This window comes from Syngnathus acus, chromosome 2 (genome assembly GCF_901709675.1).
Source record: "Syngnathus acus chromosome 2, fSynAcu1.2, whole genome shotgun sequence".
NCBI lineage: Eukaryota > Metazoa > Chordata > Actinopteri > Syngnathiformes > Syngnathidae > Syngnathus > Syngnathus acus.
Window position 1 is genome coordinate 11,665,127 of NC_051088.1, and position 19,352 is coordinate 11,684,478.

Below are 19,352 nucleotides of genomic sequence, written 5' to 3' on the forward strand. Positions count from 1 at the left end.
GGACACATGTAATTGCCATCACTCAGTCTGTCTGATGCTGATAATGGCGCGATGGGAAATTCCTGTCAGAGCACTTTCGCAAGGACTTTTTTTTTTTTTTTTGGCAGGCTCCGTGTTCCACTGCGGGGCAGTCAAATGCGTTATGGCATGCACGCATAGCTGTCATTAAACACAATTTGAAAAAAAAAACACACACAGCATTAAGACAATTAAAACAGTTTGCGTGTGTATGTGTGTGTGTGTGTGTGTGTGTGTGTGTGTGTGTGTGTGTGTGTGTGTGTGTGTGTGTGTGTGTGTGTGTGTGCGTGTGTGTGTGTATGTTGTTCCCTGGCGTCTGATGGGGCTTGTCTGTCAGTTGGACATGTTGGCGGACAGTCTCCACCCTCTTCTTTATTTTTAGTGCACTTTGAAACGACATGAAACTGAAGAGGAGTAAAAACATGCAAAGTGGGTCTCGCCTGAGTTGGTGCAATGTTCCTGCGGTTGGCGCTGAGGTCCAAAAAGTGTGCGCTTGGCGGACTGCTTGCATGCACTTTTTACTGCATTGATGCCAGGAAGGCTACAAATTTTTAAAGACGATAAAACACTCATATTAACCTTCACTTTTGTATATTTGGAAGGAAGCAATGGGAAAAGAAGATTTGGAGTTTCAGTGGATGGGTTCTTTTTTTTTTTTTTTCATTTGACTGAGGCGCCCTGGACTTGATGCTGCCAGCCCAACAATATGCCAAACTTTCCTCCAACACGAGGAAGACCTAAAGAATCGAATTGAATGCAATATAACAGTGAAATCAAATATCTCTGTCTTGCCATGCAGGGAAGTATCACCAAGGCCAGTTTAGTCCAATTCAAACATAGCGGTGTAGTCACATGTTGTACAATAGAGTAAAAAGATATCAATTTATTGTTGCAGGAATCAAACAGTCAAATAGCACAAGGATGATACAGTTTGTCAAACATAAATATTATAAAGTACAAACCTAAACAATTGTACGCAGTTATGATAAATTACAAATATATGGCAGGAATATAATAGAACAGTCGAGAATATACAGCATACCATCAAATCAACATTACTGGGACATAAGATTTACCATGACAACCACACCCTTAATACACAATTTGATGCCATGTTGTCGCCATTTCATCATCAATCAATATGAACAAATTATGGGACTACATCGTTGAGAAATGAATTTAAGACTCAGTATGACTCATACTTGACGTTTGTTGTATGTTCTATGTGGGGTTTTAAAAACCTTACAAGACAATGACATGATGCACGTTCAGGTCATTTTACTGGTGAAGCAACACGAGTTTGTCCAAGAAGGGTGGCAGTGAAATAGAAAACACTTAAGCTCCGCCCCTTCCACCCACATGGCGTCGGGTCAAAAGTCAGCTTGGACTTGCTTGCGACGTCACGGTACTCTGATGCAGTGGCGCTCGTGAGCGGTTCGTTTGAGGAGAGCGTTAGCAGATTGCTGCTACGTGACGCTACACGCCGAGGAGCACGCCCATGAAGTCGGAGCCATTCTGTATTGTAACCGAGGCCCCGGCGGCATTGTCCACAAAGATGGAGGTGTACTGGCCGGCCTGAAAGAAGGCAACACATTTTGTATTCATTTAAGAAGAGGTCTGTTTAAAAGAGACCACAGGCTACTACTCACCTGGAGCTCCAGGAGGCCCTGCACGCTCACAGTGAAGATCCGACTGTTACTTTCCAAGCCGACAATCATCTCCAATGAGCTGCAAGACAAAAAAAAGATATTTTGACAACACCCAATTGTAGAGATACAGTATCCTTCCTGATCCCCGAGTGGCCTACTTACGTGTATCTATGGCAAAGTGACTCGATGCAGATTAATACACGGATATTGTCTCTGGCCTTCAGCTGCGTCTTGCTTCTCTTCACCTCACTGTGATCTGGAAAAAAAAGTTGACATTTGCTGTAACATCGAGACATTGTAGCACTTAATAAGTCATTTGTGTTTTGGCATCTTGAAGTTGGAGTTATTTGAGTGTCCTAAAAATTCAACCTTAAACATATCAGCAATTATTACAGAATATATAACACACGCATTTTGCAGTGAGGTTGAATATTGTAGTTACGAAGCATCATGGATGGCAACTAACTCTACTAACTAGATCTAAAGTGATCCGTGCATTTTGATTTACCAATGTGGACATTAGCAGAGAACTGGTAGATTCCTGCGATGGGGGCGGTGAATCTACCAGTAGTCTGGTCCATTCCTGAACCTCTCAAGAAGGCTCCCTTGGCTGGCGGCTGAAAACAGTAAGACCAGAGTCAGCATTTTAGTAATAAACATTGCTTTGAAATAACATAACAGAGATTTTAAGAATAAGGACACCCTCACAGGTACTTGGGCAAGTTTTACACCTAAAGTTCGTTTCGTTTGACAAGCGTGACTTTCAAAGCCCATGTTACCCTTGCTCATGCACGGGGACAGACGAGTAATTCATGTGACAGTTCTTCACACAGGCAATTTATGATACAGTATCTTCCACAAACGGACGAAATTTGCGACCTTGTGTTTTCCGATTATCCGAGCATGTCCCAACTCCACACGGCTAGCCCCCAGCCTGCCTATAAAGGTTCTGCTATGCTAGCCTCGTCAACAGGCGTCTTCCACTACAGCAAACTGTTTCTTACAGTGTCTATTTCTGTCCTCTCCAAACTTTATTCCAAGTCACACACAGAGTGCCTTTTGTGTGCTGTCCAGAGAGTGATGTGTGGAATTGAACTGATATTTTTGACTGGTTGGTCTTTGGGTGGAACTTCTGGCTTAACCAGTGCCAGTTACCACTGAGGGGAGGATGCCTCACACAAACTAAACAATGTCTACCAAACACAAACCCCACCCCAAGAGTTGCTGAGAAGCAAAAAAAAGTTTGAAGAATAAGAGAAGAAAAAGGGCAAATCTTAAGGGAATCAAAAGAAAAAGGCGGCCCATCCAAACCTCACACTAAATACACAATTTATCTTATTGTATTTAAACGAATGGATTTGCTCTAACGGAAAGTGCCTTCTTATAACACTTTTACGTTACCGCTGATCTTGAAATGTTGAACTTAGGTACCACTTTTGAGTCTCCAAGCCAACACCTGAGAATCCCTGATTGAAAGTTCTCAGCTATTCCATGCATTCTGAGTTTCAACTTAAGCATGGAAAGAACACAGATGGGCCTAAACTGAGATGTGAACCCAGAATATCAGAACTGGGAAGAAGCCCACAAGATGTTAGCGTGGCTATAACTGAGCAGAGTGTAAATGTGAACATTTGCAACATACTGTTTGAAAATTCTGGAGCTCCACCAAAGTCTTCTTGTCAACCACCATGGGCCCCTTGAGTTTGCAATGGAAAGCTTCGTCGATCCGCCGGTAGGAGGTCATGCCCTCCTGCAGCGTGAGGAGAGCTGCGGGAAGGTGGCTGGAAGTGGGTTGTCGATCCACAGCAACGGCCCGTCTCTCCGTAGCCTCTGTTAGAAAGACATCATCGCAAAGGTCGAGTTAATACTTTCATACCCCAACGGCTTAGATGCAAAATATCAGTTGGACAACCTTTTATCATTTCTTTGAACTCTTGGAGGAGAACTTCCTGGGTCACCTCAGCTCCAGGTGAGCCGGGTGGTCCTTGTGGGCCAGGAGGACCTGGAGGACCAGGTGGGCCTGGCTAGTGAAGAACAAAGACCAAATGTTAGCAAACAACCAGGTCATTAAAGTCACATCATGTTGCTTGTGGGCTAGTGATAAGAAGAACAAGAGAAAAGCACAATGGAAGACGTATTACTTCTTGACAGGTGGCTCTTTATTACAAGAAGAAGACAACTTTCGGAAGTCTTTTTTTCATCTCCCAAATCAGTGTTATGGTATTGATCAGTAGTTTATTCGCATAATCAATATTTTTTGCCATCTTCTGCCTTTACCAGAGGTCTTTTCCGTTTGCGGCATTTTGCCGGGAAGTTGCCAACGGGTCGTTTGACAAAGTCCATCCATGATCCCAATGGATCCACTCTCTGGTTGTCAGAAACCTGCAACGAGAGGGTAATATTACCTTGGGTTTGCAAAAAAGGAGGAACAGTGTAAAATACATTTATAGCGAGCCGCAAAAGCTAATCACAGGATCAAATTCCTGTTTTTCAAATTTGCAAGTCTGGGTAAAAAAAAACCTCATTTCGTAGAATACTAGAACTTTATTCATGTTTTTGGTTTAATTTGTTTTGGAGGCAAAATTATATATGTCAATGAATGCTACACATGTTTTTCCTTTACTCTTGTAGTGGAGACTTGCAAAAATCCTGCCCCCTATTGATTTGGAGTGTAAATGAGTTATTTGCCACTTCATTTCTAAAAACACCGTGGCCACATTAATCCACTCAAATTCATCACTCGGTGAATCATCCATAATAATAAATAAACGCCTCTGACACTTCGGACAGATGCCACCCTTTAGTCTGTACATTCATAGTCCAATTTAAAAAGCAATTTAAAACTAATTCAAATTTTAATGATCCAGTTATTAGATGAAGAAAGTTTTTCTCTCTACCACAATTTACTTAAAAAAATGAAATGCATTTTTCTTGATTTACCATATTAAATTAGACCAATGCTCTTCTTAAAAGAATCACTTACTGTATTGCTAATTTCCTCCGTCCAGATATTTCACTCGGATGCCATGTCAAATCTTACTTTCCCAAACAGTCTCAGACAAAATGTAAACAAAGTGAGTGATTTCTTAGCATGTGGAATGTTCCTTGAGCAAGACGGTTGAGAAAAAAAAACTTTGCAACGCATGTAAGTGCGGCGGACTGCCAACATTTGTTTATAATGACATAATAGTTTGTAGTGTGTACCCAGGCTTCACATGATTTAATATTGTTAGTCTACTTTTCACTGTGTGTACAACTCACTTTTGATAAGTTACCACAGGCCCTCCAAATGTTCCAAGATATCTGGACACAACATTTTCACGCACGCATTTTGATTTATGTCGAACGAGAGCCTGAATGAATTCCAATTGCATTCATCTTAAGCAGCCTTTCACCAAACGTCAAAGGTTTGCAGTCAAGATAGATGAGGAGATAAAGACGAGCCACGAAAGGTGAGTCGTCTGAAATGGAATTTGTTTAGGTTTGGCAGCAGGACGCAGATCACTTATCTGTAAAACCAACACCGTTTTTTTTTTCACTGTACAAGACCTGCCTCTTGTTCCACTGCAATAAAAGAAGTGGCTTCTTGTTTGCCTTCAAAATGTGCTGGAATCAAAACACTTTCTCCTCCCTCTCTCCCTCCCTCAAATATTTGGAGTTTCTCTTCTGTCTGACAGCAGACTAAATAAACAAGTTAACATGTTGGATCTTCATGGTTTTTGTTGTGCTTCTCAGGCTGGGAAACACACAAAAGCAATGAAAAAGGAGACGTTAGGGGACTTCTTTTCCAGCTTTCATAAAACAGAGCCTCGGGAAAAATTTCCACAGAGAGTTTTTAGGAATAAGTACAGTTTTAAAGGGATATTCTTTGTGTGTATATGTGTGTAGTTTCCAGCCATCTCTGTTATCATGAAAACGGTAAATAAAAATAAAATAAAAAACGCAGGAGGTGAACAAGCTGACTTCTTTTGAATAATAATATTATAACTGGTCACCATGGCAACCAAATAGTGACTGCAGACCAGACTGCAGGAAGGCAGCAAACAACATTTCTCAAGCCAAGCGGTCATCATGGTAAAGACTTTGGGTTGTTATTTTTAAGTGCCATAACAACGCCATTAATGATCTGTAAGAGGAAATACTGCAGTGGCTTTGGCCAAAGGGTGCTTAAAATTTTCTGAGATGGAGAGCAAGATGCCAATGAGCATTTAATGCTGTGAATTGATAACCAATTAAAGCAATAACTCAACACTACATTACTATCGTTTGTTTCTATATCAAGGGGGAACTTCATCGAAAAGTATGTTTTCAATGTTGCAAATGTTTACCATTTTGACAAATCCACAAGATTAAAAAAAAATAGTGAATTAGTTTATATGCTAGGAATATTAGTTGAGGGTACTGTGTATTCATATTTCTACTCTGAAGCAGCGATATGTGGCATTAGCAAAGATAAAGGCCACAACTTCCAAAAGAAGTCAAAACTTCACATTAGTCATGCGTTTATGTCATAGAGCAGACGTGTGAGTCATTATAGTACTGGCTTTGCGTGCATAATAAAGACAACATAACAGCGATTCACCCGTACGCTTGTTATCCTCTTCAAACACACGTACACACCTACCTGCACACACACAATTGTAATTAAACTATTAAAATTTTGCCCCTCGAGGATTTTATGTCCTCAAGGATAAATGTGAAGAGCCAACGTAATTATTATCTTAACTTGTGGTCTGAACATTACAGTAATTATTGTATAAATAATTTAATCCCCGTTTGAAAGAATGATGCACTTGTTCCATTCGCTGTGAACTGTTTCAGCACAATGGAATGCTCCGATGGCATTGAAAGAAAGATACGTTCATTTCAAGAGAGCGCTTGTCTTACAGGATGTTTACATGAGAACTTTTTGAACGGAAAATTATTTTTAAAAAGTTTGTTTCAATTTGTTTGATGAAAATGGCGTCATTGTGAATTACTGACAAAGCGTACAATAGATTATCAAATCATATACAGTTTATTTAACATCAGCAATCCAAAACATAGTTTTGATTAAAACTTGGGACGACAAGCTAGTTGAGTGACAACTGTGACTCACAGTACACCAGGAGTTGGTCAACAAAGTCTATTTTTCGATTGGTCGCTTTTATGGAAAGGAGAAGGAAGCGGGTTCAGCGTTCTGTCGAGGAGGACAGAAGTTGGAAAAGGGTAAGATGAGTTCAAGAGAATTTTGTTTGCCAACTTCTTTGTTTTTGAAACGTGCAGCAAGTCTTGAAGAGTGGAAAGATGGGCAAGCATTCTTTTTTATACAAGTCTAACTGTATGTTGATTGGTCTGATATTTTCAAGTGGGGGCCCTGGTACCAGTCTGACAGCCGACAAAGAACACCGGGCCCCCATCTTTGATCACTACCGATGCAGGAGTGCCTGGAAGTGGCCTCATCAGTCAACAGCCCAAAGTGAGGGAACGTGTCAAGAAGTCTGTCTGAAGATGAGAGGCTTGAAATCAGCTCAGCGGCATTTAACTTTCTCAGTGCTGCCCCTGGCCATGCCACAGATACACTCGTCCAGATTGGGGCTGTTCACAAAACTGTTGTTAAATGAAATCAAATCTATCTATCTATCTATCTATCTATCTATCTATCTATCTATCTATCTATCTATCTATCTATCTATCTATCTATCTATCTATCTATCTATCTATCTATCTATCTATCTATCTATCTATCTATCTATCTATCTATCTATCTATCTATCTATCTATCTATCTATCTATCTATCTATCTATCTATCTATCATGTGACAATTACAACTTGGAATTGGTGGAATTGTAATTTTTTTTCTATTCCAAGTTGCTGCATAATTATGCCTTTGGGACTAAAGCATAAAAGGACGTGTGTTTATTTTGTTGATTCGTGCAGGGGCAAATGGTTAATTTTATATGAAGTCATAAACAGGAAAACATGGCTGAGTGCTAAGAAAAATACTAACAGTACTCTGGGACTCCAGCTCAAGCATCTCCTGTATTTTTCCATGAATTCTGCTCAAGTTTACAAGTGCTCAAGTACAAGTTGGCGAACAGGGGCAGGGAGCTATGTTTTGTTGGTGATAAAAAAAGGGAAAAAAAAGAACGTGTTGCACAGGCAGGCTTAAGACTGGACAGACAGGATGATGAAGAGCTTTATAATCCTCTTGTTATTTTTCCATGCCTGTGCTGCTCCCTGTGCAGTCATCCATGCATGGCTGGAAGGGGATCACAGCGCACCCATCACAACCAAGAGGAAGGGATCCCGAGGCCATGTGGGATCAGAGTATCTTGTTAACCTGAGTGGATCCAATTTGCTGACATGAGCCAAATTATGTCTTTTGGAGAATTCTTGTTGTGAATATTTGTGACCAAAAAAAAATCAAATGAAGTCGCTGAAATTGAACAATTTCAAATTCCACCCATGTTTTTCCATCCAACACCACTTATGTATTTTGAGCATCAACCAATCAGTAAGTATTGAACAAGAGGAGTGTCCCTGGTAGAGGTTGATCCCAAAATGTCACCAAGACTTCACCAGGAATGAGAGAGAGGAAACAAAAGCCTCACCTTAGGCTAAATCCAGCCGTTTATCAACACGCCAGTGTGATGTTTGACTTGACTCCCTCCAATTACAGCCATTGCGGATTCCTTGGAGCTCTCAACAATGACAGATTGCTCTCATCTTTTGTTTGGAGAGCAATGAGGCTTACGTTCTCTTGAGAATTTCAATTGAAACAAGGACGTGGGCCAGGTAGCATTACATTGGGTTGAAAAGTTAACAAGGCTACATTTTACTAGCATTATTATTACAGTCGTGGCAAATGGAAAATGATCCGAGGTTTGCCCACTGCAAGCAGCCCACACACGGGATTGGTCATCCTGAAAAACTGTTTTCAGTTGGCATGAGAAGGGAAAAAAATGTAAATGTGCAGTGTAAATGTTTGGCCCGTTTGACAACACACGTTTCACGCCAGGTCACCTCTACCAGACATGTTGTTTTTCTTGCCATGTGTCGAGCGATAAACTTACTAAATAAGCAGTGTGAGGTGTTTTGGGCCACACTTTTGACTCTGAAAGCAGAGAAGTGTGGCTAGAGCTAACATTTTGTAGTTTATGTCAAGCTGCAAGTTCAGACTGTCATCCGACCGAGGTGACAGCATGGAAAAAACACTCTGGATCTGTTGGAGGCTGTTTACAGGACAACCGTGTAGTAAAAACTGCAACATGTTTTGAAAGGTGTAGAAGCGAGTAAAAACACAATTGTGTAAAAAAATATTTGGAGATTATGTAAAGTCTGCTGTGATTGCGGGAAATGAAAACAATGTTAGTGGGGAAGGACAAGGGAGGATTTGAACAGGAGCTAATCCTTACCAAGGTGTTCTCTTTCAGTATCCCTTCTAACGGGTTTTGTGAAGACCTTACACAGCAGGTTGTCCCACTTTCCAAGGCCGCACCGCCCCCCGATTGGATGTCCCAGACACAGCGGAGTCAGACCGGGTCTTTGAATGACAGAATCAATTGACTGGGAAGAACACCGCCAAGGTTCTCAAAATATCCGCCCACCTAACGTTCACGGGAATTACATCATGGCAAAGAGCCGACTTTGGTGGACCTCTGGAAGGGTAGGAGGGTGTCAGGAAGAAGTTTGTGAAAAATACGAGACGCCCCCGCACCTTGTGGGACGGGACAGAGGAGTGGAATCCGAGTGGGTTATAATCTCGTCAGACTTTAGAGTTGACACAAGGTCATTCTTCATTGGTTCTGCTTTTACAGGGCGGCCCAAGCCAAATAAACAACAGCGGACCACAGCCACCTACACGGTGTTTTATAGATACAAAGGAGAACTCACTGCTTGTTTCCACGGGAGTAAGATTCCAACGGTAGGGGTCGAAGGGAAAGAAAGACGGTATATCGGACTGTTTGCGTTGTATGCCAACATAATGGGTGGGCTGAAAGCAAACAATCGGGCCTGGTGGAAAACTCTCACTAATATGCATGACCCATAATAAACTAAAAAAACAAACATTCAAAGCTGATCACTGCTGCAACATGTTTAATACTGGGAGGGTTCACGTGTAGAGCAACTTTATCGATCAGCTGCAGTTCATTTGGCTGCAGCGACTTCCTGACCTTGCTCACCAGGCTTCCCGATGAAAGGGTAGTGCGATGTGATGCTGAGGGAAGGTGTCCAGAAATTGATGATTCACACTCTTGATCAAGACTCAAGAGGCTCGTGGACTGAGCAGGTTGTCAATTTAACACAAGCCAGATAGGTTCACAATACACCAAACGTACCATCTGGCAAAGCACTCTAAGATTGGTAAACGTGCCAGCAATGTGGATAAGTGTCACCAGCGGCTGAGCATCTACGTTGTTGGCTGGAGCCTTTACCCTCTGGGAAATCTCCTCTGATAATAGTGAGTCCGACCCATTGGGGTAGTCGCACGGTAGTGCCGGAATGCTAAGCGCTGAAGGGAATGCAGTTATTGTGCCTTCCAAGATGGAGTTACCCCATCAACCTTTATAGCGCAGACCAGCTGGTGGAAGGAAAACTTTTTGGGTCATCTCTGTCCGCCAGTGTTGCACCTGTGCCAGTCCGAACCCCGTTGGGCTGACAAGATTCTAGCCAAATGTTAAGACACAATCAGGAGAAAAGCCTCCGATTACACTAAAGTGTGCTTGTCTCTTTCTGGACATAGGTGAGATAGTGATCCGAAAAAACAAATGGACGGGGTTTCAGTCTGCCTTTATGACAGAACCAAAAAAAACAACAAAAGAACTCATCACCTTTGCCAGTATTATGAGAAGCGTGCAATTCCCACCTGATCATGAAACCCCGTATTTGTTTGGAGAATAGTTGGAGGACATTCACACTCGACTTCACACTAATTGATGCTCTGATCAGCCTTTAGCAGTGCACATTCCTGGCATACCCGTGGAAGTCATCCATTAAGAATTTCACACATTTCAATGCGGCCCGCTGAGGTTTGACCCAAGAGGTCACACCTGTCCCCCGCGATCGTTCAGCTTTTCCGCTCTGGGACGGCAAAATGGTGATAAACCTGTTCATGTCACTTATCACTATCTGCTTACACAAAGAAACACTCACATGGTAAAATTATACATTGTTTTAAAGAGTTTCAGTCACTACCTTGGGAATTCCAGACTCTTCTTCACTGTTGGACAGAGTCACATTGTAGGTCTCGGTGTGTTGCAGTGGTGTCTCCTTCAGCTTCTTCCTCTCCTTTTTAGCTTCCACTCCATCCAAGACGTAGGAAGTCCAACAAATGCAAATCGCCACAACCAAGGGAGCAGTCCCACACCTCATCTCCACAAAATTTCACCAGGATCCTGATGGAGACGGAATACTCTTGAGGAAGCGTCTATTCAAGGATGCTCAGCGGCTCCAGACGTCCTGAATGATGGGAAGGAGCCAAAAAGAATAGAGCAACTCCAAGAGACAGTCACACTGACTACTGCAGCTGAGCCCCCCACCCCCAGCCCCTTTCACCCCACTTCGGCCACTTGCTGCAGACTTACTCAACTATGAAATGTTTCAAGCAGAATGCTCCGAGGGTCTGACACATGGGTTCAGATCTGACAGCAAATAAACCCATTAGTGAGATTTTTCACGCTTTCTGCTCTGTTGGGGGGTGAGCTGAAAGATGGGAGGTAGGGGGCAAGGGAGTGTACGGGAAGAAGCAGCGGCAGCAGCAGAGAGGAGGGGTGTCAAAAACTTGAGGCTTTGCAGCGGCTGCTTCTTCTCACTCTCACTGTGCAGTGGATCCGGCAAAGTGATGCTGTAATGGCTAAAAGTCGAAGGTCAGCCAAAGACGGTGGGGGGGGGGTTGTGAAAAAGATGTTGCTGCTGTCCACTCATGGGACAATTGGACACAATAGTGGGAGGTCCAGTCTTCCGAATCTCTTCCCAGTAGTTCCTTTTGAATATTCCTTAATCCTATCACAGGGTCGAGCTGTGATCTTTTTACCGCATGACACTCAGGTGCCGGGGTGGTTCCCTGAAGGTCGTCTCCCCCCAGCAAACTCACATCTGTTTGACATCAGACGCCAGGAATGAGTTTTGTTGTTGCTCTCTGTATATCCATGTTCTCCCCTGTTCACTTTCTGAGTGTTCACAAGGGAGCACGGTGGAGTTTATATCATGAGCTATCCTCCCACCCCTCTCCTTCTGCACTGTTGGCAAACACACAAGCTGGCCCAGGTCTGTTTTGTCTCACCTGAAGCACAAGAGCTTCTTTGGCAACAAATTATTTATGCATGAAAATTGTTCAGACATCTCCAAAACACTACGCTGAGATCCAAGTTGCCTTGAGCACTTTCATCAATCTTATTTTTAATAAATCTACCCGAGAGAAATAATGTGGTGCTAAATAGCAATTTGGCAATTAAAAAATGCAAACCTTTACTGAGGTGGAGTTAATCTGGTATTTACTGCCTTCAGTGCGAATCTGCGTACAATAAAACTGTATCTTTGAAAACCTGTTAAAATACACGATTTAGATTTTAGTATCTAGTTATATATTTTAGTATTGTGCCATCTAGCGGCAGAAAGGTGAAGTAGCGCTGTGGCCATAGAAATGTACATGAAAACCACCAGAAGCATGAAATTCTACGTAACGGCGGCGCCATATTCTATGTGACAAAGTGATGTCATAATTGCATACATTTCCCTATATTCCGCAGTTAGTCTAGATTATTTTTGCACGTTTCCCAAAGGTAGAACACGAAAATACATCGATGTAGTTTTAATCTTGTTCTCAGCTGTAATTGTTAATATTTTTTGAAATTTCAGGAGAGCACTGGGGCGGAGCTGTTTCCATTTCTGGAAGTTTGCTTAGTGCTGTGCCATGAAATTCTTCCTACTAAAATATTAATATGTGCTTAAGCCTCAAAGATTGGGAAACAAGTGCAAGTCCCACTTCCAAAAAAAAAGGTCTCACTTCCTGTCGTCAGTTCCTTCGTAGCTCGTCATCAGGACGTCATAACAAACAGCGAGCACTTTGCCAGATCGTGTGACGTGTATTTTATGAGTGAACGAGAACTTTCCCGACAATTTTTGGGGTCACTTTCGTTATCGAGCGGAGAGACATCCCACATTGGACGACGAATCGTGAAAGCCACGTCTACAGGAAGCGACGTTCATCTTTGCTAGCCCCGCTGTGGGGAGAAACGCGCAGAACTGGTTTACTTTGCACCGCCTCGGGTCACCGCTCGCTTGCCTACCACCTCCCTACGACGTCATCGTTGACAGAGGTGCCTTTATAAAGGTTCTTCACAGGTATGTTCATAATTGAGCTGTGATCAACATTACTGCGATGCTAGCCTAGCGTTGCTACATTAGCCAGCTGTGCGTGAAGTACACACGGCGTCTTAAAGTTGTCCAGCGTGTTTGGCAACGTCCAATTTTTCTTTCTTTGATAATGTCAGAAAACTACGATCTGGTAGCCACCGTAACTTCTGAAAAATTGTAAGCAATCACCGTTCCTTATGTTCTATGCTTGTAGTTTGAGACAGGAACTACTCAGACAAAACCTAAAGGGTCAAATGACCATTGATCAACACTTGATCTAATGCCGTAAAATGGTCTACAGACTTGTGCTCTTGAAGTCTGACATGTATTCTGAAATGGTTCTTGCCTCTCCACAGCAAATCATGGCAGTTCAAAGAAGCCAAAACATTCTGGCCGTGTCGCTGTCCTTATGGATCTTACTGCTGGACACTAATGTCAGGGCTCGGCCGGCTAACATGTCCGCCCCGAAAGACAAGAGCTTAGCCAATAAGGACGACAATGAGATTCTTCCGCCAGACCACCTGAATGGCATGAAGATGGAGCTGGACGGCCACCTCAACAAGGACTTTCACCAGGAGGTCTTCTTGGGCAAAGACATGGAGGAGTTTGACGAGGACTCTGAGCCCAGGCGGAACAGGAAGAAGCTTATTGAAATCTTCTCTAAGTATGATCTTACCTTGAAGAAGACAAAGTGCAGAAAATGCTGAATGTTAAATACTGAGTTAGATTTTGCATTTCATAAAACAAAAAAAGGCTTACATGATACAATGTCGAGACACTTGAGATTAGATGTACATACCGAAAGTTCAAATGTTTCTGTTTAACGCCTCTCTCCCAGAGTGGATTTCAACAAGGACCACAGTGTGAGTGCCAAGGAAATGCAGCGCTGGATTATGGAGAAGACAGAGGAACATTTTCAAGAGGCCATGAAAGAGAATAAGAACAGCTTCCATGCCGTCGATCCAGACGGCGACGGTAGGTCTGTGTGGATTTAGAAACAAGTCAGCATTTGAGTTTGACAATTTAGGTCAGAACCTTTGGTCACAAAAACAAGTACTGGATGAATTTGATTCTTTCTAACATTGAATACTTACATTATAATTTGCAGATTATTTAGCCCAGTTCAAGTCATTTCATGATGACATAATTTTGTCCCCTTGTTGTCTGTACAGGTCACGTGACATGGGATGAATACAGAATCAGGTTTCTTACCAGCAAAGGTTTTACTGAAAAGGAACTTGCAGAGAAAATCAAGAATAATGAAGACCTTAAACTGGATGAAGAAAGTAAGCAGAGAACTCCATGGAATATTTCCTGCATTTGTGTTCCTTGCTTATAAATTTGTGTGAAAAGAACATACTATGAGAAAAAAGTTGATTAATACATAAGCTGATTACAAGAAAAAAAGGCAAGGCAGCTTTGTTTATATAGCTTGTAACTCCTCACCATTAACCTACCTAAGTAAATCAGCAAATCTGCAGATTCCAAACTGCACGCAAGAAGTCGTCCACTGTACATGTTAACGTAGTGTTGTCATCTTCAGAAGTTATCAATCACATCATTAGTGAAATCTTTCTTCATGGTACTGCTTTCAGCTCAGGACGTTCTGGAGAGCCTGAAGGACCGCTGGTTTCAAGCTGACAACCCACCAGCAGACCAGCTGCTCAATGAGCAGGAGTTCCTTTCCTTCCTGCACCCGGAGCACAGCAGAGGCATGCTCAAATACATGGTCAAGGAGATCATGCGAGACTTAGGTGCCGTCTCATTTCTAGTCTGCATTGCAGGCCTCGTGTCGTTTGATGGTCATTTGATGGCCTCTAAAAGTTTTTTTTTTTTGCATTGGACAGCAGTGACAATCTGTTGGTGGCATAAACATGTGTTTAAATATAAATGTATCCTTTTCCTTTCCAGTTTTGAATCCAAATGCGAACCGGATGTTTTGTGCTTGTTTTGCAGACCAGGACGGCGACCAGAAGCTGACAGTGTCGGAGTTCATCTCTCTCCCTGTGGGTACTGTGGAGAACCAGCAGGGCCAGGAAATGGATGACGACTGGGTCCGCGAGCGGAGGAAAGAGTTTGAGGACGTTATGGACTCGGACCACAACGGCATCGTCACCATGGAAGAACTGGAGGTGGCCGATTCTTCTGTTGCTATTTGCTGAACGACCCCCTGGCCCTGCCAAGCACACAGATTTTGGGAATAAGTAATCATAATTGCATGTCAATCTTGATTTAAGATCAGTTTAGTAACGCCCTCGTAGACTGAAAACCGACATGTACCCAGAAAGTAAAAATCTTCACCTTTTGCTAATATGAAATGATTGAGTACAAAGAAATGTCCAAATGTTTTTTTTTTTCCTCAGGGTTGGAAGCTAACATCCAAAGCTTAAATTTGTGGTGCTTTTCTGTTTGACAGGAGTACATGGACCCAATGAATGAGCACAACGCTCTGAACGAGGCCAAACAGATGATCGCGGTGGCCGACGAGAACCAGAACCACAATCTGGAGCTGGAAGAGATTCTTAAGTACAGCGAGTACTTCACTGGCAGCAAACTGATGGACTATGCCAGGAACGTCCACGAGGAGTTCTGAAGACGCCATGTTTTTTTTTTTTAATGTCGACTCGAGTTGGCTAGTCTCGTTGGGGTGCGGACTACGTTCAGGCAAAGCGGCTGTACTCTTGAATGTGTCGCACCATGTTCACAATTGATGAGTGCGCATTTGCAATATGTGCATATGACATGTATCCCTGGATAGGACTGAAAGAGCAGTTTGTGAGTGTACAGTGTAAATATTCAATATCACTCGCATGCAGCAAATTTATCTTGCTCATTAAAGTGGTGTTCACGTAATAGTTCATTAAATAAAAGACAAGTAATGTAACAGATTAATATATGATCACAAATGCTCAGGTGTCAGCAAAACTCTAGCGCTTATTTAGGTCAGCTGATATTCTTGCCCAAATATATATTTATATGAGCACCACTGTGTCACATAGGCTCATTTTGGAATTATGTTTTTTTCTTTAGCAGGTTTTAAAGTGTACATAAATGTGGTCCAGAAGTCTGTAGTTCTATTCCCTGTAGTGTTGGAACGCTGCTCAGTGATGTGTAAGAAAAAGGGCAACATTGTGTCACACCTGTTGCAGAGGCACTGCGAAATAAATATTTCCTTACCAAATGATCATTTTTGGGTGGTGTAAAATTACTTCCTTGCATAACACAATAGAAAAGTGCTTTTTTTTTTTTTTCATTTGACCATAACAGCACCTTGCTGGGAGTCTTAATTTTTAGAATCAGTGTCCATTATGGCCAGATGTCTAGTTATCTAGTCATCAGTCACCTTTTGTTTAGACCGCATAGTAAAAAGTTCACCCCTAAAAAGTCAGGCCCTATGTAAACAGTACGCAGCTCCAAGAGGCTCACTGGTGGGGGAATGTACTGTGTGGCAATCTAATGTAACCGTGGTCTTCGATACAAAGCTCAGTGACATCATAGAGTGCCCTGGTCCTGTTGTCATATAAAGACGGACTGAAGCTGCTCAGCTGGCTGCTCTGCGATCAACAATCAGGCAACAAGCTGCAGCGTCAGTCCGTCTCAAGCTTTCACCATGCAGGAGCAGCAGGCGATGGCGGATTCCCAAGAAGTTCTTGCCAGGCAAGAACACACCATGTCACCTCATCAGGAGAAACTGGCAAGAAACATTGTGAGCACGCTGATAATGACACTCGTCCAGCGCAAAGTCAGGAAGTCGACTGAAGAATATGACTTACAGCTGATAATCGAATGGGTCTACCATAAGGTTCTGAAGGAGGTCGACCTGGAGCCTCTGGCTGCTCTGAACATGGCCGCCTACAATAAATTTGTCAAGCTCATGATCGAGGACCTCTCTGATCAGTATGATTCGCAAAAGAAGCTGCTGGAGGCGCTAATCTCAGACAAGCCATCATTTGATGATGTTGTGTCAAAGCACTTGACAAAAAATCTCAAAACTTATAACCTGATCATGGAGATGAGCCCGATGAAAAGGTTCTTCACAGCTTTGAGCAGAGCTTTACTCAGGTCGACCACTCCACCACTCGGACTGCAAACGGTCCTCTAAATGTTTCAGCCTTGGAAAGTTTCATCTACCTTCTGTGGACACCTAACAAATGTTTTTGAACGACAGTACTAATTAAATTCTGTTATCTGTGAATCACTTAGGCTTTTCTCAGTATTTGGATCACCCGATACCGCACCTGCAAAAGGGGCATAAAACTTTTAAGGCACCCCCACATTGTCAAATTGATTAGGAGTTATCAAAAACGGCTGGGGAACTTGTTGGCTTCGCACACCGCTGCCTTGTGTTTAATGGGACGGTAAATACAAGAATAGAATCACTGGCGTCGTACGAAACCATCACTTCAGAAGATAAAAACCAAATTGTCATGTTTGTTCAATCGTTAACGCTGCATCATCAAACACAGCAAGACATTTTTAACACTTAAGATGGATTATGGAAAAACAGAACACGTGAACTGAGCAATAGATTCATAAAAAAAAAATTACAGGCTGAGGTTTGCCTGACACCAGCATAAAGGTACTGTGAAACTACTGTCAGATAGACAACTTTTGGAAAAGTATAACTACTGCAAGCAATACAAGGATTTGATTGTATCCCGAAAAGAGAATGTGGAATACCTGACTCACATTGCCAACAATGGAAAATAATCAGTCATTTGGAGACCAAAATCATGTTTCTGAAAAAAAGAGCAAAAACCCAGAATTAATAGGAGGGAGGGTAGTGCAAATGTCAGAAATAAATGCTTACTTGCAGAAATAAATGCTTACGCTCTTTTTGCTACTACAGAAAGTAGTTATTTATATGATCAGAGTCTACCTTTCAAGATCAAATGATGTCATCACTCTCATGTAAGGGGGCTATATCACATCACAAAGAAAATGATTGAAATCCACCTTTGTCATAAGAGTCAGACAAAATTGCTTAGTAGCATCAATCAAGTCACATTGTTAACAATCTGGAATTCAACGTGGGACGCACTGGACAAGAAACATGGAATCAGACTTTGCAGTGGATCCGGATAGGATCCTGCCGATTGTGTCCAAACATTTTGACAACATCTCACCAGCCCAGTGGTGCCTGCTCTCGGAAGGGCATTTTGACTCCAATACGGGAGCCACGTTGGCGGAAATGTGCACAGAGATGACCCGAAAGGTCGCCACAGATACCTTGAGACTCATCATACCAGAGTTCATCCAGCGCGTCGGTAAAGCCACAGTTGAGGATTTGACTCACGTCTCGCAGGGCGCAACCAACAGCGCATTTGCTTCAGCGCTGGGCACCCCGTTACAGCAGTGCAACTCCGCCAGCAAGTTGGACTCACTGTTAACAGATGAGGTTTCTGAAAGGGTGAATCGCACTTTGACATCAGCTACAGAAACAGACACTCGAGAGATCGTGCCGCTCATGTACATCCCCGGCACTTTTACCAATCTCAATGTGCTTTACCAGATGGTACGTCTCGCTTGCAGTGCGTTGCGGACTTATCTATGTCACGTTGAGTCAAAAACCCGGTGTTTCGGAGCGTGCTGGCCTCAGCCGTCGAGCTCCAAGAACCTTGAACAAACCCAGTTGATAGAGGTTGAGAAACAGCAGAGTCTGGAGTCATCCTGCAACTCAAAATCAAATATCAGTGCTGATGAGACAACCGAAGCGGTGACTAAAATCCTCCGCAAATGGTCAGATAGCAGTAACACTGGATCTGAAGATTCACAACTTGAAACCTCTGCAGATGTTCAAGGCGCAGCGTCTGACATTGTCACAAAGATTGTTGGCGATCTTCACTACACCTCAGATACGGACATTAACGGCAGCAGCCCAGTAAGACCTCATTTCGATCTGAGGTTGATTGAGAAGCCGTTGACCAACTTTTTTTCTTCACATGCACAAACGATCTCGCGCAAACAAAAGTTTGTCGAGTTCTCAAGAAACAGGTTTGACAAAATGATGGCTGACGTGATCCAGCAAGGTCTGTGGAAAGAATCCGAGTACTTGGTGGCTTTCCCCAGCGCCTCTGCTGATTTCTGCGATCCCCAGGTGTCCCGACCTGCCTCCAACCCTCCTCCTTTCAGTTTTCAGGCAATCCAGAACGATATCGAGGACTTCTACATCAAATTTGCAACGGCAGAAACAAAAGTCTTGAAAACCCATGAAAGACTCAATGATGAGATTACAATGTTTTCGAAAAAGCTGAGGGATAAAATCTATGATCATGTCAAGGCAAACTCCGAGTTTGTAGACAAGCAAACGCACGGGCGGAGTAAATATATGCAACAGCACTTGGATG

The 19,352-nt window shown here is 42.8% G+C and overlaps 2 protein-coding genes across 5 annotated transcripts; one reads left to right on the forward strand and one right to left on the reverse strand.

Annotated features, from left to right (window-relative positions):
* Positions 1-873: 873 nt before the first annotated feature.
* On the reverse strand, positions 874-11,842 carry c1qtnf12 (C1q and TNF related 12). Of its 2 annotated transcripts, XM_037264682.1 has the most exons (8): positions 10,846-11,837; positions 3,945-4,049; positions 3,580-3,691; positions 3,310-3,497; positions 2,176-2,284; positions 1,830-1,923; positions 1,668-1,746; positions 874-1,593 (listed from the first exon to the last, which is right to left on the reverse strand). In XM_037264682.1, exons 1-8 carry the CDS (start codon positions 11,020-11,022, stop codon positions 1,495-1,497), a joined length of 963 nt encoding a protein of 320 aa, XP_037120577.1. In that variant the 5' UTR covers positions 11,023-11,837; the 3' UTR covers positions 874-1,494. The 2 variants fall into 2 exon arrangements, with proteins under 2 accessions (XP_037120577.1, XP_037120585.1); XM_037264690.1 differs by lacking the exon at positions 3,945-4,049 and having other exon boundaries at positions 10,846-11,842.
* An 811-nt stretch (positions 11,843-12,653) lies between these two features.
* On the forward strand, positions 12,654-16,192 carry sdf4 (stromal cell derived factor 4). 3 transcript variants are annotated; one of them, XM_037264669.1, is made up of 7 exons: positions 12,654-12,988; positions 13,359-13,669; positions 13,844-13,980; positions 14,178-14,291; positions 14,601-14,759; positions 14,962-15,137; positions 15,422-15,598. In XM_037264669.1, the coding sequence occupies exons 2-7, from the start codon at positions 13,368-13,370 to the stop codon at positions 15,596-15,598; spliced, it is 1,065 nt and encodes a 354-aa protein (XP_037120564.1). In that variant the 5' UTR covers positions 12,654-12,988; positions 13,359-13,367. The 3 variants fall into 3 exon arrangements, with proteins under 3 accessions (XP_037120564.1, XP_037120555.1, XP_037120546.1); XM_037264660.1 differs by having other exon boundaries at positions 12,656-12,993; positions 13,362-13,669; XM_037264651.1 differs by lacking the exon at positions 12,654-12,988 and having other exon boundaries at positions 13,368-13,669; positions 15,422-16,192.
* Positions 16,193-19,352: the final 3,160 nt, after the last annotated feature.